The sequence below is a fragment of the Lethenteron reissneri genome, chromosome 17, assembly GCF_015708825.2.
Source record: "Lethenteron reissneri isolate LAM-NWPU_2019-01 chromosome 17, ASM1570882v1, whole genome shotgun sequence".
NCBI lineage: Eukaryota > Metazoa > Chordata > Hyperoartia > Petromyzontiformes > Petromyzontidae > Lethenteron > Lethenteron reissneri.
In genome coordinates, this window is record NC_083795.1 from 2,372,663 (window position 1) to 2,399,512 (window position 26,850).

Sequence of the window (26,850 nt, forward strand, 5' to 3'; positions counted from 1 at the left end):
TTATTGACCCAAAGGCCCAATCCTCGCCCCCCTCTCGCCTGGGCAGCTTGTCCCGGAGAGCCCAGAAAAGGAAAAGCAAAGTGCCTCCTTGATCTAAGAAGAAACTAGCCATGTTCGGAACCTAAAGAAGCTAATATGAGGACGATAACTAATGTCAGTGTTTTATTGTAATCCATGAACACACCTATTATTACATTTCTAGCTTTCATCATCAACATCATCGTCATCCACTGCTGGATGAAATCCTCTCCACATCGTGGTCGTCCCTCATGTTTTTGCAGTGTCACAGTTCATCTTGCTCTGAGCAAGGGTCCTCCTACCTGTGTACCTTAGACTCATAGTACAGTCCATGGTACACAAGTCTGACTTTCCACCACTCTGGTCACCTTGGTGATGTGTAGTGGTCCATAATTAAGTGCCGCACCATCTGCTTGTGAAACACAAAGCTGCCACACGCGCACCGCAAGTAGGGGTCATCGTAACCTGATGTCATGCTGATGATTAACAGCCTGCAATGCATGAGAAGCATTTATCAGTGCAAGGTGGCATGTTATTAGATATTTTCAAAAACCTTAATATTTTACTGGGTAAAGCTGTGTAATGATGTTTGTGTTTGTACACATATAATGCAGTTTTTTTGAAAACGTAGCCTTCCATTCTTGGAAAAATACAATTACACGTGCTCATCCGTTTTTGGTTTTGCATCGCTGCTTTGAAAGGATTCGGGGGAGGGGGAGTGGAATTATAGCCGCTCTCCGCAATGAAACATTTTAAATATCCCACGGCAAGGGGTCCCGGGCAGTGCTTCTCATGGCCGTGAGCACTGCGGGAGGAGGATCGCGGTTGCTAAGTTAGGGCAATTAAGACGATATGATGCTGGTCGTAACAAAGTATCAGCGTGAGGCCCTCGCTCGTAGTCCCGGCTCATCTGGCTGTGAACAACAGGGACCCAAACGAAGGGGCAGTTCCTCGAACCCACCCTGCAGTTTAACTGCACGATGTATTCGTTGAGAAGGACAAAACACAATGTGGAAATTGCACCGTGGAAATTGTTTCGTTTCGTAAATTACAATCAGAAATATAAACGGGCGACGTCTGCACTTTGTTAATTAAATGTCTTTTTTTATTTGAAATAACTCACTGCGGTGGTAAGGAAGTATTTACAATGAATGTCTTTTGTGGTGGTTGGAAAATACTATAGCCCTGGTTGGTGGGAGCCATGGTCCATGACTGGACATTTGCACTGCCAAGTTGAGCAATAGCGCTTGGCTAAACACGCGTTTCCAAACCTCCTTGAATCACTGCATCATTTAAACATCGTGATATGTACCTTCAATTATTGCGTAATGTCTCGTCAGGGAATATTGTGCTGAAATAGTTGGGTGGTTTTATCTGCGGTGCATGTAGTGCCCCCTGGTGTAGAATATTGCACATTAAAGTTTGTGTTTTTAATTCCTTACAGCTCAGCAAAGGCATTACCAAGGTTGATCTGCTTCTGTTTGCCGATGAACTCAGTGAAAAAGCTAACAACCTGGTGAGTTTTGTCAAGCTTGCACGCTTTCATTTTCTCAAATATATTTCTATTTCAATGCTTTGAAAAATCTGCATGTGGTTTCATTCAGGTTTTCCCAGCTGAAGTGTGGAATGAGCCAAACTAAAGTGTGCAGACGCCTATGAACTGTCATTCACGGGCTTTTAATCATAGCTAACGTGTTATGTTTAAAAAAAAAATCAATTCGCAGTGCTGCAGTGTAAAACCTATTTGAATGCTTTCATGTACATAAATGTGGCATTTCTGGTAAGACCCTGAATGTATCTATTTCAAGTTAGCCTAAATGGCACGAATGATTAAAGTTGCGTTTCCATAATCTCGGGGAGGGTTCTGGGAAAAATGAAGAGTTTGCTTTAAGAGAGTTGGGTTTATTTTTAACGCACGAGGGGCACTTGTTTGGTCGACTCTGTTCGGTTGTGCACGATGATTTGCGTTTGATTCACGATGATTTGCGTTTGATTCACGATGATTTACGTTTGATTCACGATGATTTACATTTGATTCACGATGATTTACGTTTGATTCATGATGATTTGCGTTTGATTCACGATGATTTACGTTTCATTCACAATGATTTGCGTTTGATTCACGATGATTTGCGTTTGATTCACGATGATTTACGTTTGCGTGCGACTGTTTGTGGCTGCAGAGCGGGGCACTGGCTAACGCGCTGCGGGGACATGCGGCAAGCATCCGCTGGATTCACTATAACCAAGTGGTAGTTCTCAACAGCAGCATGGTGAGCACTGTGCCCTGCTGGTAACCTGCCTTGGGCCCTTTGCTCCACCAATGTTCGGCATTGTACACTTCATCGCAGCGGCTTGGGTTGTGCACTTTGTATGTATGCATATTGAACTTAATTCTCACCGTACATAGCCAATCATACTATTCGGGTGTGTACATCTTACCAGTGGTTTGTGCTTTACTTATTGCTGGCTTACACACCGTAATATGGCCTGGCTTGTATGCCTTGCCAATCAATGGGTTGTGCACCTCACCATTTACCGCATCGTATACCACCACACGCACACTAGCAGCGTTACACACCGTAGCGGTGGCTGGGTTCTATGTACAGCAGAAGCTGGATATGGGGTGATGACTTAGCCCAGTGATTCCAGCGTTAAGCCGCTTGTTCAGGAGGTTCGCGGTCCGAATCCGACAGGCCCTGGTTCGTTCTGCGGGTGTATACATCGTAAGGTACGCGCTGCCTGCTTCACAGTGGACGTAAAAGATCCCGTGACGGCTTTTGAAAAGAGTGGCCCATACGTTGTGCGTTGGCGTCATCGTCTAAATTTGCCAAATTTTTAAAAAGGATCACAAAATACTCAATTGGGATTACACGTAGCAATTACCACCTCCACTGGTAGACTAATTCCTACTTTGTAGGCTGGTTCTGAGTCACTTTTTGCCATAGAGGGACAGCTGCTACGGAGGGGTTCCCCTTCTAATGTTCGAGATGAGATGGAATGCATTTTGTTATTAAATAATTATTAAATAAGCACACCTCTTGAGAGCAAAGCAAGGTTTGCTCATATCTGAAGTGTGCTTGTATCAGAAGTTGCCCTTGGACTCCCTCCACCAGTGTAATGTTCGATATTGCTTATACCAGAACTGTGCTTATATAAAGTGTGCTTGTATCCAGCTTCTCCTCTATAAATATTTGTGTTGCACAAAATACGGTCTAACAACAACCTTGTCGATTGTGAAATATGAATTGTAATGATGTGCGCTGTGCATATTGCTGCTGAACCCACGACTAACCAGAGGGTGGATCCACAGCCAGGTACCGATAATCCGGTCGTGAGGGCCCATAATGGGGTACACCTCACTCAGGCTAGACTTGTGTGACTGATGGAGGTGGTGGTGGTTCCCCACTCTTCAACAACACCTCCATTGCTACAAATTTAATACATTGCAGCGTCAGCCGCCATTCGCCACCAAGTGGCGGTGATGTCACCACAGCGCTTGTGCCAGGCTGGGTGCGCTGCCACGGTGCAAACACCCGTGTATAATCAAAACCTCCGTCGCCAGTAACATGCCTCCACAGTCGTTGACATTTCAAAATGGAGGCGTGAATTGTTTGCGTATTAATGATAAAAATTGAATGTTTAAAGATGTTTGTTATCGTTGTGTTTTGAACATGAGCGTGTGTTCCGATTTGACATTGTGACTCCAAGGTACATGTTTAAAGAGTAAGTGCTTTAATGTTTATACTTAAAGTGATTGGTGGTGGTCTACTGGGTGCAATTGTGGGGCTTCCCTTACCCAAAACTGGGGTTATCTTGGAGATGACAGTGTTGTTAATATTTCCTACAAATACAACTGGGTGTTTTGCCTCCATCACAGCATATTTGGCCTGTGGCCGAGGTTATCTTGACCTGTACAGTTTCCAGTCTGGGCAAGGGCAGCCACATGTTGTGTATACCTCCCAGTTGCAGTTTATGTTGATGTATATTTTATTACGTGTGTATTTGGTTTATATTTTCTATTTTTGTGTTTATTTAAACATTCGTCAATTTTCACTTTTGTATGATTTCTTAAAAACATTTTTTGTCTTCATACTTCCTTCATTTTCATTTCCCCCTCCCTTTCAAATGTTCCTTCTGATTATTTTTTCACCTATTTTATATATTTTTTACAAGGAATGTAAATTAATGACAGTGCCCATTTTCTGACTTGTACTTTTCTCCATTCATGCTGCACTCTCATCCAATACGCTAAATAAGAAATATACTGGAGCAAGGGTAAGAGAATCTTTATTTTTCTATCAACCTTACTCCGTCTCCTTGTCTCTTAATGGAAATGTTACAATCTCTCTCTCTGAATCACAATCACTTCCGTTTGGTGTCCTGTACTGTGAAGGGGAAGACTCGAAGTGGAAGTTGATGAATGTTCATACTTGTAGCTCTCCGAATCCTTTCCGGCTCGCACCGCAGCACTCGACGTTTCCCTCCACGTGCCTTTTGAATGAACCAGCACGTGGAGAAAAACGTCGGTCTTTGAAAAGAATTATGCGGCGCAGCCCGAACGCATACCTGAGAGCCGTATAGCGCGGCCGCAGAAAACTTTTACAGTAACGTTCATCCTCGTGCATGTTGATGTACCCTTTAACATGGTGTTGTACGTAATAAAATATGTATTTGATTGATTGTTGTTGACTAATTCCGAAATGAGTGCTTAACATTTCTGTTGTTGTTTTCAGAGTACTTTGAGCAAGAGTTTGAATTCTCTCCAGAGGACATCCCTTGCTCTGCAGGTTGGGACTTGTGATCACATTCACACTGAATAGCTACTCCAGTGAAATGAGACTTAATTCACCACGTAGAATATTTTACTTGAGTTTGATCACGGACACAAATTGATCCAGATCATGAAATAATGTCTGTTGATGGTTATTGTTGATTGGAATTTGCGTACAAACGTCACTTTACATCTAACAATAAATATCACACGTATGTGTGGGCCCACGTGGACACACGCGGGCTTGTGACATGCTTAGCCACACGTGCACTTAACACACTTGCAAAAGAGACGAAAAAAATGTGTTAAATGTTTTGTGTGTGTGTGAATCCTAGAGTGAGATTACAGAAGTCATTGACAAATTGGACATTGCCCAGAGTCTCATCAATAACAATGCCTCACAGGTTATCATTGGGGTAAGTTGTGATGTTTGTGTTACTGTCTTGTCTATTTTCCTTCACTATGGAATAAAATGCCATGTGTATCACATGATTTGTAATGTGGAATGTTGAAATAAAAGTTTCCTTCGAGAAAATGTGTTTTAGGAAATATTTGTCAATTCAGTCAGTCAATTTTTGGTGAGGTCCATTGAGAAAAGAATATCTTTTTCAATTGCTTCAGTTTTGTAAGAAGGATTTGTGTTGTACAGCCAAGTAATTTGAGTTGCAAGCCTCGTGGGTGCATTGGTAACAATTAAGACCTTTACGAACAAACATTTTTATGGAAAGCACCTTGCAGAAAATTTACATCGACCCTTTTCAGCAATCTTAACACTTTGCAATATTTGCCTTTTTTAAAGGAAACGAAGACCTATATGAAGACTATAATAGGATACTTTGAGAGTTACGTTACTTGGACAAAGTTTTCCGTGAGTACATGAGAGCTGCACAAATTATACAATGCACACCTGTTAGTAGCCCACTGACTTGACTTATTATGTGCATTCTTAATCACAAACATATATCTACCGTGAAACTGGGAACATTATTAAGTAGGTGCAACACTGCATATTTACCACTCAAATTGAATGCTGGAGTCCGGTTTAATCGAAGTGGATTGGATTGCAACTTAAGTTCATTGAAAGGTGTGGCACAGATACCCACGTTTGCATGCAAGCGCTGTGTATAGGTTCTTTTGTAAACGTACAGCCCATTTGTATTGGATGTCCTGTAGTTGACGCCTTCACCGTTTTTCCAGGGAGTGAGGGACCCGGTAGTGGCTTTCTAACCAGTGTCGCTCGCTTGTTCGAAGCCGCCCCTCGAACTATTGGGGCAGGGGTGACAGCGCCCCAGACCTGTGCCCGGGTGCTGTGCTGTTGAGCCCAAATGCAACCCGCAGGTCGATGTTGCACAAATTCGTGTCTGGTTCTTCTTGTCTCTTCCACCGATACAACACCTGGTGCCATTCAATACTCAGGCCCTTAAATACGTTTCAGCAAAGCGTATTATAAATAATTGCTTTGGCAACATCTGTACCAAATGTGAGTTAGTTGATTGTGGGGAGCTATAAGACCACTCGGACGGATATCGATTTGATTTGAAGCTCGCACATATATAACCTTTTGTTGTAACGGCTCTCTCGCTGTGTTCTGCCTGGTTCAGCAGTTCCACTGCTGGATTATTTTTTCCGCCTGAGGACGACCGCTTGTGTTGCGATCGAAACGTCGTGATATATATATTTTTCTACCTACGTGACTTTACCGAAAGAACCAAAGAGTATGGCTTCCACTCTTTTGTGCAGATTTCCAACAAGGTGGCCACCTGCAAACCGGTCTCCAATCTGGTCGACTCTGTGGACATCATTGCGTGCAGCTACGTGATGGACTCGCTGGTGAGAGACGCCACTGAGTTGTGTACCAGAGAGTAGCATTTGGCACAAGGGTCCTGCATTGGGAAATTTTCTGAATGATAAATAATTAGACATTTTGGAGGAAAATAGATTTCTTCCTGTGGTTAGCGCACTGCGCTACGAACCCGGTGACCCAAGTTCGATTCCCGCTTACAGCCAACATCGGTGACGATTATCTGAACCAGTCCAGGGCCTCCCGTTGGTCAACTCAGCCTTAAATGCATGCCTGGTGTGGTGTGTAAACATCAACACTGGGAAGACAAATGTGGCCCAGCGAGGCATAGTGTTGGCCACCCACCCCCCCCCTCGTGTGCCATGCCAGCCTTAATAGGGGCTCGCAAATAGCACTTGCCCCGACAGTCCGTTAAAGGCTACTATATTTGTCTCGTCTCTTTTTTTCAGAACGCGTTTTGGTTTGGCCTCGGTTGGGCGACGGTGTTTTTAATTCCGAGCATCATTTTTGCCGTGAAGCTGGCAAAATACTACCGGCGCATGGACACCGAGGACGTGTACGATGAGTGAGTGCCGTGTGAAATCTGCTTTGCCGTGTACGTCCATATCCTCGTAGCACGCAATCAAAAAAAGTCGTGAAACCACGGCCACGTTCAGAGCGAGGCAAAACGGGCACTTGTCGCTCTTAGCGAGTGGCTTATCCTCGCTGCGTGGCCCAGGTAGTTTTATAACTGTATAAACTGTGAAGCCAGTGATGCTGGTGTACGGTGCTTTTTCTGCAATATTTTGCTGTCTTTTCTTGGATTTTCTGTTTGCACATAGTCACATAGTCACTTTAAGATGTTTTCTTGTTCATGTTTTTGTTTGTTGCGGTTGCACCCGATTCAAGAGCCGAATGGCTCACAGGGCTATACCAAATAAATGAAACTGAAAATGAAAAACTGCAACAGATGCTTAATACAGTGGAATGTACCTTTTGCCCTTCTATATAAATGATTTACATCCTGTATAGATGGGTGCTGCTAAGGCGTAGTGACTAACTGTGCTTTTGTTGCCTCTGATTTTACTAAGTAATGGACACTTTAGGCTAAAGACGAAAATGGTATTCGGACAATAGACTGACAGTCCTATATCTCGTCATCGGCTTTACCTTAATAATAATTAAACCAATGTGTGTACATACCTCAACACCCGCATAGGGCAATGGACGTTTACCTAGGTTTCAATTCCTTCCGCTGCTTGTTACTTACCCTTCCAAAGCGATTGAGGTTTCCCTGTCTCTGTTGTTATTACTGTGGTGTGCACGGTGTGTTTATGTTTTGGTTTTGTTCCTCCTGCCGCTGACTCTTAAATGTGAATCTTAAACTTCTTGGAATCGAGAAGCATCAGCTTAAAATGGTCTCATCAAGAGGTCCATGTAGATTAATTTCTCAGTGATTGGGCGAGGTGTTTTAAGGGGCGTTAATACAGGGGCTTGGTTTACACGGCTGACAGAGTAGGCGTAGGCGTTGAAGGCAGGAAATGTCAACGTTAATTCCATCCACAGGAGTAGACACAAACACTGATTCCCTGCGGTTGGCCTGGAACCCTGCTTGCCCACTTGTCATGTGATCTCATGCCTGCCTTGTCTCTCTTTTTTCGCCTTTTGCAGTTCATCAGTGTCGGGGATCTGGCATTTTACCTTCTGATAACCATTCCTACCTTTTAAGTCGTGTTATTTTTTTTGTTTGTTCCACTTTGGAATTTTTGCCTCTTCTTTTATGTTGTAAAATTCTGCATGCATTTTTCATCGCAACTGCACACTTTTGTTTTGTTAGCAAATATAAAATTGTTGGGAGCCTCTTTTCTCAGTTTACCATCCGAGCTAATAACACCACTCTACTTCTCTTCCATTCAATATGCGATATGATAATAATACACGTGCAGCGCACAGAAGTTCACATTGTTTACGGTTTGGCTGTGGGAGTTTTAGCACATTACGAATTTCAATGCTGTGGGTTTTTTTGCTATTAATATCAGACCATTTTCTAGTAAATGTATCTACGAGTATTTAATTAATGCGAGATACCGCATTTGCTTCTTATGTAATACAGAGACTTGAGCCGTGTTAAAGGGATTAAGTGGTGCTATAGCGAAGCACTCGACTCACTATGAGAAGGGTGCAATGAGTTATAATGTCGGTTGGGGGGTCGACTCAGCCTATCGTCCCCTACAGGGTTGAGACATTGACGTGGTAGTTTCGTAGTAAGTTAAGATTGGGCATCACATGGCCCGTTTCTCGTCGTTTGAATATGGAATTTCCATCTCTGGCTCAACAGGAGCCAGTAGAGATGAGTGGCAATCCCATTATTATAATTGGTAAGAATCTACTAATATGGGGGGATTGTAACAAAGATGGATTCTATAAGAGTCCCATGTGATGGGGAATAAATACCCTTGCAACAAATTAATTAATGTCATTGGTTTCTATGTTCTTGTTTTTTTTCTAGTGGTATAGACTGAACAATGCACATTCTCACAGTGTTAAAAGATAAAAAGTAATCATTAATTGCCTTATTTTTTTTAGAGATGAACACATACCTATGACCAAGTAAGATGTTTTCTTCTTCAGTTTAGTTTTTGTAAACTTCTTTTTGCAATTGTCACACGTCTAAAATAATAATTTACTATTAAGTCTCACCGCTCTTTTGTACAAGTAAAATGTGAAAAATACATTTTTGTTATTAAAATTACTATATATAGAGTCATTATGCTGGACATGCAATGTAGATTGCCATTTTATAATTCAATTCAAATATTTTCACACCACATGAATATGTACAGTAATACAGCTGTGATTTGAACCTAATAATATAATACTAACTTCCATGGCTTTTTCGTCTTCTAAAATATGTTTTTTGAAGTATTTTTTGTCTCAGCAGACTTGTAACTAAAAGTCACGCGTTCATGGCGAAGTCTTAATTTATCCTGTCAGTGCAAACAGTAACCAGAGCTGTGAAGGATCTGCCACTGGCAATTGCTTCCCACAAAAAAAATCTTCAATCAATTGCTGCATGTCATCAAATCTGCTGTCCCGTCATTGTCGACGGCATACGCCTGATACCCTTAAGACATTCTAGAGTTTCAGGTTTCTTAAAGGCCTCCCAGGATGGAGCCGATAGGAGTAACTTCGTCAGGCCAATGTGTCTGCCCCCTAAATCGGGGCCAATGCGATTGCCAATCTAAAGCCTCTAACCCAAACGCATTGGCTCTTGGGCTTGAAACAGCTCCGACTAAGCCTACGAACGCTGTGGCCTTGAGTGCATAGCCTGCATTTAATACAGAATTTTACACGTAAAAAGTTTTGCATATTTATTTAAACAATTTACGAATCTTGGCAATGTTTCGTTTCAGTATGGATTTTGGTAGTAATGGTTATCAGACAAGACAGTCCCATGGCATTGACAATCCTGTTGCAAAAATGTAAACGGAAAGACTTTAAATTTGGATATCAAACTCACATGGCTGTTCCATTCATTCCCTCATCCACTCTTTTATTAACGCACGTTAACAATGTGCATGCCGGGCAGTGTCCATCTCCTGACTTGTAGCGCTGTTCATTGGGATGCATGCGTTAGTTCAGTGGCAGGTAGTGACAAGTACGTGAACATTTATATAACATTTTATAGCGAGCAAGCGGGTTTAAAACGCGTTTTTGTTGCATACCATTTCCTGTTGTGACCTTAATAACCTAAGGAGCATATAAGCGGTACAATCGCAAAAGAGCACCTCGACATACGCGTAGAAGTTTTGATTTCGAAACAGACAACATGCACGACTGATAAACGTGTTGCGTTTGGAACTGAGCCTCCGTCATGCGCCCACGCTTGTCCGCTATGCACAACGAACCTGCAGCCCCTACTGTGGAGAGAGCTGGGAGCGTTGTCCCCGAGCCTTGACCCCTCCCAGGCAAGCTGAGTGGGGAGAGCAACCCTAAGATAACCAGGGTAGTAAGTACCAACCCCGCCGCTCAGTCCCAACACCCTAACTGTACTAACTAGCCAACGCATGGTGCATACTAACAATGCTCTAATACGGATTTCATAGCATCAGCATGCGGACTGTGTGTGTTTGCGCACGTGCTTGCCCTCGTTTGCAATGTGGTTTCTTTCCACACGTGGTTGCACGTTAAATATTCTTCAGGAAACTCTATCGAACCGCGTGCTTGCACACCCAGTGGATGCTGTTTGGCAAGCCGGCTGTTTGGTATTTCTTGCACCGATGTGCTTATTGGATGCAGCCTTTGATTGGCCAAGAAGAAAGGGCTGGGCTCGGAGCATGGTTTAAACGTCCGTACGAGAAGGTGGTATCGTTTAGTTTTGCTCCTCCATAACAAACCCATCGAAACTTCATCCTTATCGGGGAAGCGATATATGAATTCCTTGTACGCAGTGCGGTTTCTGTGGATTCTGTGGATGTTGATGTTGAGTAGTGAGACTCTCTAAACACCATGGCAGCAATCTGTCCAGGATTGAGTTACACTCAACTTGCCTTGGTGTCACTTTTGTTTGCACATCTCTACTCCCAAGTTGTGTTTTGCAGGATGTTTGACTCCTGGTTAGCACACTCTTGCCTCTGTTACCTTTGGTATATATTATGGCCTGTTTATTTTAATCACTGTGTTTCAATTACACACACACACAACAGTTGAGACTGCTAGGAATGGCTTTAGCATTCGTTACATCCAGGTTTGTTCCCCACATGTTTAGTTTAAAGGTGGTGGATGAACTAAAATAGAGTGCACATTTAAAATATATTTCCAGCGGGAGAGTGGTAATATAGTCGTGGTCCTCGCCATAGAGCTATGAACACGGCCACCTGGGTTAAATTCTTGGCCACTGTTTACATCGGTGACGAGTGATATCTATATATCCTGGGCAACCCCCATCGCCAACCCCCAACGGACCAGCATGTTTAAGTACGGTCAAGAAACCACTGAGACAGATACGGTGTTTGGCGTGGGCCTTTGTCCGGCAGTGGATTGACAGCAGCCTGTAAAACCGTGCTTACATCACAAAGCAGGAGGATGCATCGCCTTGGGACATTCTTTGCATGTTGGCTAATTTCACTGCAGAATTAAACTGGGGAAAAAAATCCCCTTCTGTTTTCAACGAAACTGGCTTGTTAGGCCCAAGGGAAATCCATTTGTCTCCATGTGTGTGCGTCTCGATCGTGTTGTTGTTGTTTCAACGTTGTCCTTGTTTTTTCATGTGCTTCAAATGATGTGCTTGTGCTGCTCGGCGTAGGCACAGAGCAGTATTCATGTTTAGTCAATCACATCACCATCTGTACTAATCTCAAATGTCTTCATTGTTTTGCCTTGTGTCAACAGATACAGCATAAAACAATTGAGTCATATTGTGGTATTAAAATGTCACTCTTTGGGGATTTTTGGTACTTTTATATGTTTGACCTCGATTAATAATTGTGCCCAAGTAGAGCACTGATCCAGTAACATGCTTTTTTTATTGGTTAGCAAGTGCTGTTGTAACTTCTACATTGGCTGCTGTGGAGTGCATTATTTAATATACCACAGTATGGCTCTATTGATTTCGGTGTAACCCACTTAATATCAGACATTACACAAAGGGGCTGCTGCTTTAACATGCTTCTTCGTGACTTAAATGCCACTGGTTTTCAGTCTTGAGCATATTAAGTGGGTTACATAAAATGTACATGTTGGCTCTCATTTAGCTGCTTGTTCATTTTCCATCGATGGACACCCATAATGCAATGCGCATCCTGCATTTGACGTGACACGCCACCACCTTTTCAGGCAGGAAATGCACAGTCCTGGCTGGGCGAGTAACATGTGAGAGGTCATTAAACACGTGTTGGGGATTGTGTTGGGGTTAGGGTAGAAAAATCGTGGCGCAAATTGCTACAATGTGGCATTGCACGCACGGCGGAGCTTTGCTCCCAGTCTTACTGTGCATACTCATTTCCACGCATGATGGCAATTGTGTTGTGTTGTTTTCTATTCCATCTGAATGTTGCTTCGCCAAATAATTTGTAATGACCTTATTTTGATTTTTGTTTTGTTTGTTTGTTTGCATGCCACTTTTAGTGGATTTGATTGACCAGCCAATAGTGTAAGTGTGTTTGTGTGCACATGAGGGGGGTGTGGTAAATTGGGTACACAATTATATTGCACACCGCCTAAAATTAACAACCGTGCAAATAAGCATTACCACACTTTTTAAATATACGCGTTATAAATGCACTCTTGTCTTTGTTTAGGTAACGGGATGAAGATGGCAGTGAGGAAATCGGTTCGTTCTGGCGGTGGTGTGGAACCGCGACAAGAATTCGACATGTTCTTGAAAACTGTAAACTCTCCACTGTGCTGCAGTGTGCCTGTGGAGCTATTTTAATTGCTTTATCATTGGCTGGATTTTTTTTATACACATTATTTTACGTGACAATGTAACTTTGTTTTTTACCCGAGAATGTCAACCCTTTAGCAGTAAAGTAAGTTGAGTGTAAAATAAATACAGCTATGCTTGAGCACTCTAGCGCAAGCTTACCCAATAAATAGCGTTGTTGTTTTCCGCACGTCAAACGTTCCTCTTTCCTGGTGTTTTGTTATGTTGATTTGGTTTGTTTTGTTGAGTCTGTGGGAGCGCCAACACTGCAGCCACATCGCGTTCAAGAATGATGAAAGCAGTAAACAATTTCTGTACATTAAAAAGCAGTAACATAGATGACAGTTGTATTACAAGTACTGCTATGACTTGTTCCTACGTTCTTTGATGCTTACCTTGTTTTTAAGTCCTGCAAGTCCCTTGCCATGTAACCAATATTTGGCAGACGCTGTATAAGCTTGTCTTGCACTAGATATATTGAATGTGTAGCATGTATATTTTTGTGTTATAACAACACCATACACCTTACATTTGTACAGTAACTCACACAGTCGTAGTTTTATATTTTATTGATTAAATAACATTGCTCGGTTTATTCTATAAGGAAAAGATGGCAGCCTTCACCACCGAGCTCCATCCTTAAGAGTCTGCAGTTGAATTGCCTTGGGGCAAATTGAAAACTCATTTCTCTAGAACTGTTTTTGTGTTTAGTTTGTTGTCCTTCCCCCGCACCTCAGATTATTATCACGGTTGGCTACATACGGTGCGAAAGAAGTTCAACATACACACGTTTATATACATCCACTTGCAGCACATCGTGGCATCCCCACAAGTGTACATTTGGCTTTCATTAGTTTTGTACTCTTGTCTCTTTTTTTGTTAAAAAAAGGAAACTGTGGTTCAGCCGATTTAATCGCACTGACAGCACATGATGAGGCCAGTGTAGTAACTCCCAACTGCCCCCCCCCCATGTACAACAATCTAATGCAGTGCTCGCCAATATAACTTGAACACTCTCTGAGTGTGATTCGGATTTTAAATGATTTCATTTGGAGCCCTCGTCGTTTACATGATGTTTAGCGAAGTCCTGAGTCCAATCCCTCTTGCTTGCGATGGACAGATGTTCCGCGTAGAAAAAAAGTCTGCTGTGGAACAACAATCAACAGTAGGCAAAGATGAATAATATTTGTTCAACAACTTCTCAGACGAATTAATTTATAAACTTAAGTTGTTTTATTTTCATGTATGCTAAAATTATGTTTTCATTATTTTGCTTGAAACATTAACTTTCATTTTATTGATGATTAACGATTTTATTAAGGTTGGTTTTCCTGTGTGCGAGTGGAAGGATACACATAGAGTGCAGATTGATTATGTAGTTCTTATTTATTTTACTAGAATATATAAAAGAGATTTAGAGTTTTATGTCATCTATTTATATTTTTAAATAGAAAAGTATTTGTCATATGACTACTACTACGAAAATGTATGTTGATTGTAGGTATACAAAGTTCAAGTGATGGTCGTGGAAATTTTCTATCACGGTTTAATATTCGTACAGTGCACCATTAATGAACAATTCATATTTCAAGTTGTATTCAAGTACTGTCACATGAACACACGCAACCACATCGTATAATGTGGGTGTCTGTACCGTAGCGAATTACCACGATTAACTGTACACTGCCACTTAAAGAGAGCGAAAACTGTTGCTTAAAATTGCTGCCTACATGTATGCACGTAGCATCACAGCGCGAGTTTTAAAAAGTATAAAAGTTTGAACAAAAATATTAAACCGTTATAACATTCGCATACGCGTGCACATTCATTATAAGAGCGCAGCGTTCTGCCACCAAACGCCGGTGGATTCCACTCCCAAGTTTGACATCGCATGTTATGGGGGCCCCCACGTTATGGCCCCACTTGGCCAGCTTGTGTACCGTTGTGTTCTCTTACTTTTGAAACGACGAATGTGAAGACCACGTAGGTCTAAGAGGGGTGGGCAACTATTTGTATGATCAAACGGACAAGGGTTGTCGGTGTTCCCACTTTTGGGAGGTTATTGCCCGAGGAGCAGCCATGGGGCACGATTCCAGCCCATCTCGAACCACAGCACAACTCCCCACCACAACGGGCTGCTGTCGTGTTCATGGCCTGAAGAAAGGCAGCCACATTCGTTTGGCATTTATTTTTCAGAGGTTATAGAGGCACGGGTGCATTTTTGTATTGCCGGCGGAAATTAACGTACGGATGAAACTATCTTTTTTTTAGCTAACTGCGTATGTAATGTAGAATCTTCTGCTTACAAAATTAAGGCGAGGTTGGCAGGGGGTGGCTGTCATATGACTGAGCCAGTCACGTCTCGAAAATGTAAGCGATTTTTTTTCACTCCCGAATTGGCAACTTTGACGAATGCTGCAAATGAAAATTGACATTGTAAGTGGCAATAGTTGTAACGTTACAGCCTTTGCATACTCTATTTTAGAATATCTTTGTAATATACACACCTTTCAAATGTTCCACTGCCTACGCGGGTGTGCTGCATGGCTCTCCGATGCGTTTGCGGGTTGTACCACGAGTTATTGGGCGAAATGTCCGACGTTTCGTTCCTAGCTGTGGGAGCTTGTGCAGGAATGATCGCACTGCGTGGTGGGAGAGCTTCGGCATAAATGAGTTAACATTGGAGAGCGATGCAAATGTTCCCGCTGTGTAGAATACCTGATCTGTACTGTCATCTGTAACTCTCCTTTAAAGAACGTACAGTCTGAGTTTACAGGCGTTTTACATTAACACGTTGATATTCTACACCCGGCGTTCACTTTAAAGACCAAGTTTTGTTCTGTCTGCACCCAAGACCCGTTGAATAAATGTGATGATCATCTCTTACCCATGTGTTCAGTGGTGATCGCCGCGTCTGTGATATCACGTGTCGTGGTTGTGTGTTTAATATGCATTTTTGTAAGATTAAGACTAAGGGTTTCACAACTGTTCTCAGATTATACAGCAGTAACAAAAAACCCTGCTTCAATGAGCAATGACAGAGCTCATCTCTTGGCCCTTAGTCTCGAATTGTCACATTCTCATGGATGGGGGAACTCAATGCATGGGACCCCCACAAACACTTTCCAAAAAGTGTTACAGCACTTATCATTCCTGGAGGGACGGCAGGCCTCGATGGGGATTGGTTTGGATCACACCTTCTAACCACTGATATGAGATACAACTATTGGCAGGTGTGCAGTTTCGAGATCGTTGCAATATTTTGTCAAGATAAAACGTAATTTAAAATAATTGTTTCGCACGCTTCACACGTCATTAGCGAGGTTCATACCGAGACGAAATTCGGTTTTGAGATATCACAAATGTCCCGACTAACCAGGCCCGGGAGGAGGCAACGGCACAGCTTGCATCATTCAACGCATCTATCACGTATTGTAACTGGAATAAAAAGTGGTCAGAGTGCACCTTACGTCAAGGTCAGACTACAATCCGAGAATAGCACATCAAGGATAAATGCTCAAACAGCGCGTCCAGTTGAAAAAATCGGTGTTTAATTCATGTTGTTGGAAGGATGGTTTCTAATCGGCCCAAAAAAAATACCGCCGTGAGTCATGAATCAGTCCCATTCACAGCAGCCGCATATTTACATCAGCCGCACCTTAACAACTCTTAGAACCTCCTGGTTCAACCAGTCTACACAACAAAGACTCATTCCTGGCAGCGGTTTCAGCCGCACCACCTCTACATAACAAAAGGCTCAGTCCCATTTACACGCATCTTTACATCAGCCGCACCTTAACAACTCTTGGAACCTCCGAGTTCAACCAGTCTACACAACAAAGGCTCATTCCTAGCAGCGTGCTTCAGCCGCACCGAACCTCACAATAATAATATCCAGGGCCTACCTTGGCTCCTCCCACCCTCAACCAGTATATATACAAGGACTGTTTTCTTGAAATGTATCTTACTTGATACAGCTATCGTGCTGTGACGGTTCCACCTGAAGACGGAAGCTTGTGTTGCCTCCGAAATGTCGTGATTTTTATTTTACTTTTATACATTTAATTTTTTTACCTACGTGACTTTACCGAAAAAAACCTAAGAATATGAATCCTTGCAGTCACGAAAGCTTCAAATCTAGAATGAATCCACCTGTGGATAAATGCCCCTCCCCCAAGTGGTCGCTATCCGTCCAGCGACGAAGCCAGCACCTCCACCTGCACGCTGCGACCGGATTTCATCGTCTCGCGCCCACGCGCGCCTCCTCTGCTGCGGGTGGCTTCGAGAGGCGCATTCCACCCTGAGCCGCCGTCCCTTTGACTGACGGCGTCCTGCTCAAGTCCATTTCATAAACGGTCCAATGTGATTTCAAGAAGGCGTCTTTCAATACTTGTTTGCACACATTTGAGCTTTTTCCATAAAAAAAATCATAGCACTCTGCACTGGTTAAACGTTTTCTTTTTTTGGAAACATTGGTACTCTACTTTTCGTTATTCGATTTAGCTTTCCAAAGAAACTCGGCCCATATCAGCACAAACATTTTTTGGCACCACGAATTTGTTCCTTTCTTAATATTTTTAAGATTAAATCCAATTATAGGAAAACATGGATATCAGTGTGTGAAAATATCAACCGAGCTATTTTGATCAAGCAAATCTTGCACGCAATTTTCCTGTGTATCGTATTACCATTTAGCAAATATTTAAAAAAAGTAATCACGGACATCAACACTCATCTTACGTAAAGATGTTCTTTTAATAATCATCGCTGCTTCCTGCACATCAGAAGGCGTGGAAACTCTGAGCAACTCGTACATTCCCACCCCCTGTAGAAAATCCACACGCAAGTGAGAGGCCATTGAGCCATGTCTTGCCCGTGGCTCCTGCCAGGGCATCAGGGGGGTCTCGAGGGGAGTCCCGCAGACGGATATTCAATCAAATCTGCTTATTTGTGGGTGCTCCCTTGGAAAACTGGAAGTGTTGTGCAGTGACGTGGTCACGAAAGTAGAAGCGGCGGGAGTTCAGTTATTTAATCAAACATTCAAGCGAACACTTTTTAAGCGAAAATAACTTGAAAATCGAAAAAAGTAAAAACATTTCTGAAAAAGGAATAGTAGTCGTTACATTCTGCTTCATTTTAAAATAATTTTATATGACAATACAGCATCTGTTTAGAAACCCGAACATACATTCCACAATCTTGGACAGTTGTGCTTCATCTAAATCGTGTTGCCTTGTAGAGCAACTAGGTACAGACCCACTGTTATATATCGGATGTGGATGGCATAGAATCTGCCTTGCTGCCAACATTTAGACGGGTCACATTCATTTGGAACATTGAGTCCCATCGAGTATGCGTGGCAAACGGATCCCACACTTTTAGTGCGACGCATCGAACCGTACATTCTTGTTCATATAAATACTGACAATTTGTACCAGAAAATAAATACCTATTAATGTTTTTGCTGATGTGGCATTATTAGCTGAAATACTTAGTGTTATTATTTTGCTTGCAATAATTTTTTTGCTTTTTGTAAACGCCATGGCAAGCCAATGCAATGTCAATAATGTACAACTTTACAACAATTTACTTTATATTAACAAACACATTAACAAAGATTACTTCCAACCAAATACCACTGCACCCCCACGATTATGCCCAGTTTGAACAATGTTAAGGTGGAACACAATGAGTCACGAACATTGGGCTGCTCCGTATATTTGAAAAGATAAGCATGGTTGAATAACTGCACTATAGTTCGCACATTTGATACAGAACCAATAGTGAAACTGAACACCATGGCTTGTGGCAATGGTGATTATGTATATTTGCAACAAACTCAACAGTGGCCACAGAAAATAAACAGCAAAGAAAAAAACGTTTAAATATTACCGCATGAAAAAAAATTGTGCAATTTAGGCATCATGCAAAGTGACCGATCTGAGGCAGCTTTTTTTAACATGAAGACAAGGCGAGCCAGGCCTCGACTTCTTCCGAGGGCCCAACGAAACACGCCCTCTGTAACACAAGGCTGGCAAACTTCAGTCGCCGCAATTCAAGCACAATGTGAATGTGCAATGCAGCAACAAGCACTTCAAAGTTTAAAACCTCTTCAAGTATCTCCACCTCTGAATGGAGTGGTGCCCCCCCTCTCCCTCTCTCTCTCCAACCCACTTCCAGAAGCGCTGTGCCACAAATGCGCGTGCGCCGGCAATGCCATGAGGTATATTCCTTAAATGTTATTTTCAAATCACGGCCTACCACGACACTTTGTACCGTCGCTCTGCAACTAAAAAAACCACGCCGTCACATCTCGAACCGTGCGCTCTCCTTGAGCAGCAGCCGCGTCAACAGTGGCCGCAGCAGCTCGATGGTGATCTGCGCGTCTCTCCGAACGAAGGGCTGCGCCTCGTCGTGCGAGTTGGGCAAGCGGTGCAGCACCGTGGCCAGCACGTCCGTGGCGGTCATGCTGTCCGGGCACAACTCCCACACTTTGCCCACGTACGGGTCCAGCCCCCGGCTGCAGGTAAACGCATCGAGGAAGGTGGTGAACACCTGGGCCTGCAGCATTTGGTTGTCGATGCGGTACCTGCTGGCGGCCGCCACAGCCTGCTGCCACATGCCCATGCTAAGCAGCAGCTGGATGGCCTGCGCGGCGTCCTCCGGCGAGCCTCTGCACAGAAGCTCGGTGCGGATGAACGCCGCTTCTTCGCCGCCGCCGCCGCCTTTGCTCTCCGGCAGCACGAACAGCGCTCGCAGGTGCGGAGGCGTGGCGGCACTGTCGGCCGACAGACGTGACCTGGGCACCGCTCGCTGACTTTCCTGTGCCGCTCCCACAAAGGGAAGCAGATCTTCGGGCCGGTGTTGGTACAGCGCGACGCAGAGCTGCTCGTAGACGGGTGGCACGCAGTCCCGGTCCGTGCTCTCCTGCATCACGCACCGCCAGGATTCGTTTAGCCCTCCTCCAGCTGCTCCTGCTCCTGCTGCTCCATCATCGTTGGACCCCAGGATGTCCAAAACTGCTGACAGAGTTTCACTCAGGAATGTGTCAAGGAGACTCTGGAATCGCTTAGGTGTGTCCATGTCCCTGCCCTGCAGCAGCCTGGACACCTCCTCTTTGATGAACTCGGCGTATTGAATTTCTGCTTCATCATCCACAACAAATGTACGCTTGATTTGTTCAATTTTTACATAGCTTTCGATCAAAGGCTTCAGTGCATTTTCCAGATTCACAGAAAAGGGTGCAGCCTGTGAATTGGTATTTTTTTTGGGACACACGGCATGGGAAAGGATGGCCACAACAGAAGCAGCTCCTTTTCCAGCGCCACCTTGTTTCAGCTGCTCCGGTGTAATTTTGTTGCCAGTCAAACTTCGTTTCTGGTAGTAACTGCAAGCCTCTTCATAGACCCAAGCCGATAAAACGTCCTGTGGTCTCAGGCTGCCACTGCCGTGCGATCGTGCTGGCTCCGTGTCAGCTCGGTAAATTCCTTTTTCAGTCAGAAAACGAAATTCATCCTCGTCCCTGTCCGACGTGATGCTCAAGATGCAAACGCTGCCCTTTATTTTCCTTATCAGATGCCCACTCCGAGTGTCGAACATTTCCACGTCCCTATCAGAGGCAACGGCCAACACGTTTTTGACAGCCAGCATGTCCAAACGCGAGCCGCGCCGCAACAGATCGCAGCGGCACAACACGCGGCACGTCCCGTCGCGCTCCACACGCCACACCCGGCCGTCGGAGAGGCCCAGCAGCAAGCCCCCTCCGCGGCAAGCGGCGTGCGCCACTACGGGCTCGCCGGTGGGCGGCGGGCTCACGCAGCCCAGCGCCAGGCCCTTGAAATCGGCGTCCGAGTCCGGGCGCTTCGCGCAGACGATGCCGCCGCGGCGCAGGGCCACCGCCGACACGGTGCCGTCGCGCGGCGACCACAGCGGCAGCAGCGACTGCAGGGGCGTGGGGTTCCGCTGGAAGGGCACGAGGTGCACCACGTCCGCCGACGGCACCACATGCAAGGCGGGACAGCCGTGGAGCAGCACCTGCACGCCTCCCAGCGTGACGGGGCCGCCGGCGGTGGCCTGCGACACGGCTCGCCTGCACACGCAGTGGCGCAGAAGCAGGTCCCTGCTGGAGCGTGGCGCGGAAGAGGAGCGGGCCTCGCACCACAGCAGGCACGACGAGAGAGCGGCCGCAGACAGCACCCTGGCACGAGGGCTGATGCACAGGTTGGCACGTCCGGCCGGTGACATCTCGTGCCGCTGCCGCCGCACGTCACTCCTCCAGAAATCCACGCGCCCGCTCTCGAACACCACTGCCACCAGTGCCACAGCAGGAGGGGGTGCCGCCGTCGCCTCCGTGGACGATTCCTCCTCCGGCTCAGGCGCCACATCGGTCGTGGCGGTCCCAGGAGGCGGCAACACGAGCACGTCCACGATAGCGTCCGACACGTCGGCGTACCCAAACCGGTCGGCGTGGTCGAGGGTCACCAGCGCCCGTCCGCTACGAGCCATGGCGAACGAGCGCCCACAGCGAACCTTGGCCAGGACGCCATCGGACAGAATCTGCTCGAGTGGCCCCAACTCGTCCACCTCGCACACCGTGTCCAGCGCATCCAGGTCGCACACCTGGCCCACCTCGTCCAGTCCACACGCCCCATCCGGCTCCTTGGCGTCATCTCTCCTCAACACGGTGTCCACCTTGGCAGCATTGGGCGACTTGCACATCTTTGGCACTTTGTCTCTCTTGGCCTTCCGCGAGACCTTGTCAACTTTGTTCATCTTCACCAGCTCGTCTCGACCTGAGCCCTTGCCTCCCTCGTCTGTGTTCTTTAACACGTCGTTCGTACGCAACACCTTGTCCCCATCTTCCACCTCTGCCACCTTACTCGTACACAAAGCCTCGCCTCTCTTATTCATCTTTAACGCCTTGTCCAAGTCCAACGCCACGTTTCCATTTCCCACCTTTAATGTCTCGCCAACGCCAAATGCTCCACCTCCATTTGCCATCTTCAACACCTCTTTCCCACTGCTCCCATTTTCCATCTTGAACGACTTCCCCACGGAAGCTTCGTCTCCGTTGTCCACCTTCGTCGCCCTGTCAACGCACAATGCTCCACCTCCACCGTTCATCTCCAGCAGCGCGTCCACACCAAACACTCTCGCTCCATTGTCCATCTTGAACACTTTGAATTCGCCCTCCGCCCTCAACGCTTTACCTCCAATGTCCATCGTCAAAGCGCCGCGTCAACCTTCCACCTTTCACAAGTCGTCCACCTCGCTCGTCTCCGCGCCGCATCCACCACGCCTCGTCAGCAGCCCGCGGCGACCGCTCCACCTCGTCGGCCGATTGTCCATCTCGCGTCGCCCCCCGACAAAGTCCACCTCCTGTCACCGACGGATGGGCGCTGCTGGATAAGTTAGCGAGCGCCTATTAAGTCCATGTGTGAGTGTGAAGTTAGCGAGCGCCTATTAAGTCCATGTGTGAGTGTGTGAAGTGAAGTCAGTGAGCGCCTATTAAGTCCATGTGAGTGTGAAGTTAGTGAGCTCCTATTAAGTCCATTTGAGTGTGATTGTGTGAAGTGAGCTCCTATTAAGGCTCTATGTGAAGTTAGTGAGCTCCTATTAAGGCTCTGTGAGTGTGTGAGTGTGAAGTCAGCGAGCGCCTATTAAGGCCCTGTGAGTGTGCAATTAGTGAGCTCCTATTAGGGCTCTGTGAGTGTGATTGTGTGAAGTTAGTGAGCTCCTATTAAGTCCCCCTGTGTGAGTGTGAAGTTAGCGAGCGCCTATTAAGTCCCTCTGTGAGTGTAAAGTTAGCGAGTGCCTATTAAGGCTCTGTGAGTGTGTGAAGTTTGCGAGCACCTATTAACACCCCCCCCGTGTGAGCGTGACGAGAGGGCGATGTGAGAGAGGCGAGTGGAAGTCGCCTGAGCCCGTGAGTGAGCGAGCGGCGAGCTGCTAGCGAGCTCCCATTGTTGCCGCTGATGATGATGTTGCTGATGATGATGCTGCTGATGTTGTTGCTGTTGCTGATGATGTTGCCATCGTTAATCCGCGACGAGCAGCGTGGGGACAGCAGCAGCAGCAGCGGCGGCGGCGGCCGCCTCCTCCTCCTCTTGTCGATGTTGACGAAGGCTGCATCAGCTGGGAGGAGGAGGAGGGGAGGGTCCGCGGCAAATGTGCGTGTAAGGGAAGTGGCGAAGCAGAGTTTGGGTGACAATCACGCAACACCCCCCTCCCCACCCCTCACCTCCCGTGGCCGCCGATCGCTTCTTCTCTCACGCTCGCCCCTGCACACTCGGACATCACTGCCCGGCACTCTCGGACGGCGACGCTGCCACTTCTGCAGCGATCTTAATTGATAAGCTAATGACGCGCGCAACGTGCCGCTTATTAAAACGTCTTGAGGGTGTGCACGTTGCGAACACGTGCATGGGGGCGTGTGTGCGTGTGTTGCTCTGTTGCACGCTCGAGGGGACGCGAGGCGTCTTTCTGCGTATTCCTCCTCCTCTTCTTCTCCTCCAGCGCGAGTCGATGCGAATGAGCGCTGGGAGGCGGCGCGAGTGGGCGAGACGTTTGGCGTGCACGGCGCTGTTCGCCGCGGTCCCCGGGCAACGCGTCTCTGGGAGTCACGAGGGAGTCACGAGATGTGGTCACAAGCGAAAGTGACGATGGTGGTGATGGTTGTGGTGATGGTGGTGGTGATGGTGGGGGTGGTGATGGTGGTTGTGGTTGTGGTGATGGTGGTGGTTGTGGTGATGGTGGTGGTGATGGTGGGGGTGGTGATGGTGGTTGTGGTTGTGGTGATGGTGGTGGTTGTGGTGATGGTGGTGTTTGTGGTGATGGTGGTGGTGGTGATGGTGGTGATGATGGTGGTGGTGGTGATGGTGGTGATGGGGATGGTGGTGATGGTGGTGATAGTGGTGATGATAGTGATGATTGTGATAGTGATTATGGTGATAGTGATGATTAATTAATTGATGTATACATTATATTCTATGTATAGGTACATTTCATATGACAATGAAAACTTGAAATACAATGACCTTTCGTTCCCTAAACGAGTTCCTCCCAGGAGTGACCCAGTGAAAACTGGAACAACCTAATTAGCGACGCATTACAAAATGTTTGCTGGGTTGCACTGCCGTAGTGACGAAATGGCAGTGATTCAAATTGTGATGGAGATGATTAATGGTGATAAGAATGTTAGCCGCATATTTTGTGAATGTTTTGCTATTTTATTGTGGTGATCGTGATGTTATGTTAGCATTGGTAAAGTGGTTCAGGTAATATCTGATTGTAACGATATGATGCCGATGGTATTGGTCGTGATGTGATAAGGGTTATTATGATGGTAGTCTAAGCTATAATTAAGGTGTTTTTTGATGACAGTGACACTTTGACGATGGCATTAAAGGAGCTGGTGATCATGTACGATTGCAGTGGTTATATTGATGATTTGATGATGAAACACGCGTTTAGATTATTTAGCTGCCATACATTTCCACGTGATAAGCTACTTAGTTGACCTATCATCTGTCGCAAGGTCGCTTCTGATAAATAACTAATAGCTCCGTTGACTTTACCTGGGAATTTATATTTATTTATATTGATTTTAGACCTACGTGACTTTACCGAAAGAACCAAAGAGTATGTTTATTTATAGTGATTTCCTTACCTTTCATATACTTTGCATTCCTATAGTTTTTTTGTTATTTATTTTAACTTTCTGACCCGCCCCTACAGGAGATCTGTGAAAAAGCTCATCAAAGCTCTCCAGGATAAATACAGTTTCTCATTCTGATGGTAATAGTGGTGGTTGGTGGTGGTGCCATCACCCCCCGGGGGTGTTGTTTACACGGCGTCACGTGGGCTTGGAGTCGTGACGGAGTCAGGGCACAGCTGTGTCCGAGCACGTTCCCATGACCATTTAGCCAGAGTCTTGCCCACTATCTTAGCCGGGATGCTGATGATCGCAACTTAAAGGTCAACCCTGGTACATCGGTGGACGTGTGCAGCACACTGCTTCTTCTGCCACTGATTTGAATTGGGACACCAATTAACACGCGTGGTCACAACATCTGCTGACTTTTGCAGATTTTGCAAGAAGAAACCTGCCTATTTGTTCACCCGTGTTGGCAGTATACTTCTGAATAAAACTAATTTCACGATTTAAATAAACGTAAGTGTCCTGTACCTTCACTCGAAGTGTGAACTGGCTCAGTTTTTTGCTGCGCTGCACTTAGGAAGCCTGAAATAATGAGTATTTTGTTCTGAAAATTGGCAGCACCACACAATATGGTAATCGATTATGGACGTCAAATACTTTACATTCAAGTACTTTACGACCATAACCCATTGAGCCACAATGTGTTACGAAACAGACATCATAAACAATTTCTGCCGACGTATCTTGCGGGTTAAACATTCGTTGTAATTGGCAACGGTAAATTGCACACACTATCGTTGCCATATGGTTGGTTTCGGTTAAATGCGCCTGTATCCAGAGCTTGCGATTAAACATTGAGAGCTTGGGCTGTGAAGATAAAGCAATGGAGTTAGCAGTTTTACTCAAACGCAGCTGCATTCACAATGGTGAGCGCCGGTCACCATCTGCCATCGGTGAGTATCTTGTAAAGCAAACGCATTAAGCCTGGGCTCTCATTTAGCTAGCTGGTTAATGAGTGTTTAATCACTGTCAACATTAGGTTTCAGCTTAGAGAGACTGACAAAACTAACACAAGGGGATGTATTTTTTGTTTACGCATTTTAAGAAAAAATTGGTTGGGCGGTTGTGTTAAAGATTAATACCAGATAATATATATAATCTTCATAGATGAATACTGTATTAAAATTCACTGCCATCTTTTGCATCAATCACCACATTGGGGGATTGTGTTAGAAACCACTTTGGAATTTCCTGTAAACAATCATTAAATTCACGCCAGGTGTAACTCTCAACCTACTTGTTTATACGCCTGGAAAATCTTGTGACACTTTTCCGAATGGGGAAAATCCCACCACTGTAATTACTTCAAAGACTTTTTGTGGCCAAATCCCACCACTGTAATTACTTCTTCAAATACTTTTCGTGGCCAAAAGAAAGTCTTTGAACGAAATGAGTCATCGGATTTGTTTTGGGTGCTTATCAATTAAATTGCCATACTCTTTGGTTATTTCAGTAAAGTCACGTAGGTATAAAATAAATTAAATCACGACGTTTCGATCGCAACACAAGCAACCGTCATCAGGCGGAACGGATACAGCAGGTCAACTGCTCGAAACGTGATTTAATTAAATGTATTTTATTTTATACATATGTGACTTTACCGAATGAACCAAGGAGTATGGATCCCTGCAGTCATGAAAACTTCAAATCTAAATTAGATTTCCGTTGGAGACTTTGGTAAGACCCACCTAATTTAAAAAAGGTCTCCACAGTGTCGTCTCATCAGTCGTTCTCATGTACACTCTTGTGTAAGGGCACCTTATTGATTAAGGGTGATGTAACAGGATGAAAGGAATCCGCTACAGAATGAATGATAAATTATGTTAATGTTGAAGGCACCCAATCAGCGTAACGAGGCGGCCTAATTTTGAATTTTTCGATCCACAAATCGTTTTTTTAAGATCCAGAAATTGTGACAGGAATCAAGTATGAGAAGAGGGTTTCCTCTTTTTTTCTGGCAACAAAACAGGTGTTACGATGTGAAAACACCACAAGTATTGTGGTTAATGCACACATGATTCTTTGTAAAAGATTTCAGTTTGGTTTTTTCACATCTTAACACCTGTTTTGTTGCCAGAAAAAAGGGGAAAACTTATTCTTACATTTTGCTACTGGCAAAGGAGGTCCCATGATGT

General features: G+C 45.1%; 2 protein-coding genes across 19 annotated transcripts in view; one reads left to right on the plus strand and one right to left on the minus strand.

Moving 5' to 3' along the window:
• The window catches only part of PROM1 (prominin 1), a 57,499-nt gene extending 41,617 nt beyond the window's left edge, over positions 1-15,882 (plus strand). For 4 of the 18 annotated variants that reach the window (XM_061552814.1, XM_061552828.1, XM_061552822.1 and 1 more), the window contains 12 exons: positions 1,463-1,534; positions 2,202-2,291; positions 4,279-4,296; positions 4,755-4,808; positions 5,128-5,208; positions 5,592-5,660; positions 6,533-6,622; positions 7,043-7,158; positions 9,159-9,182; positions 9,986-10,054; positions 12,699-12,723; positions 12,872-15,882. In XM_061552814.1, coding sequence (XP_061408798.1) covers positions 1,463-1,534; positions 2,202-2,291; positions 4,279-4,296; positions 4,755-4,808; positions 5,128-5,208; positions 5,592-5,660; positions 6,533-6,622; positions 7,043-7,158; positions 9,159-9,182; positions 9,986-10,054; positions 12,699-12,711 — 696 coding nt within the window. In that variant the 3' untranslated portion in view covers positions 12,712-12,723; positions 12,872-15,882. Of the gene's footprint in view, positions 1-1,462; positions 1,535-2,201; positions 2,292-4,278; positions 4,297-4,754; positions 4,809-5,127; positions 5,209-5,591; positions 5,661-6,532; positions 6,623-7,042; positions 7,159-9,158; positions 9,183-9,985; positions 10,055-10,486; positions 10,582-12,698; positions 12,724-12,871 lie in introns of all 18 variants that reach the window. The other 14 variants (XM_061552821.1, XM_061552833.1, XM_061552817.1 and 11 more) reach the window with 13 other exon arrangements.
• Positions 15,883-16,685: 803 nt separating this feature from the next.
• Positions 16,686-23,417, minus strand: HPS6 (HPS6 biogenesis of lysosomal organelles complex 2 subunit 3). Its single transcript, XM_061552834.1, has one exon. It carries the CDS (start codon positions 22,216-22,218, stop codon positions 19,303-19,305), a length of 2,916 nt encoding a protein of 971 aa, XP_061408818.1. The 5' UTR covers positions 22,219-23,417; the 3' UTR covers positions 16,686-19,302.
• Between the last annotated feature and the right edge of the window lie 3,433 nt (positions 23,418-26,850).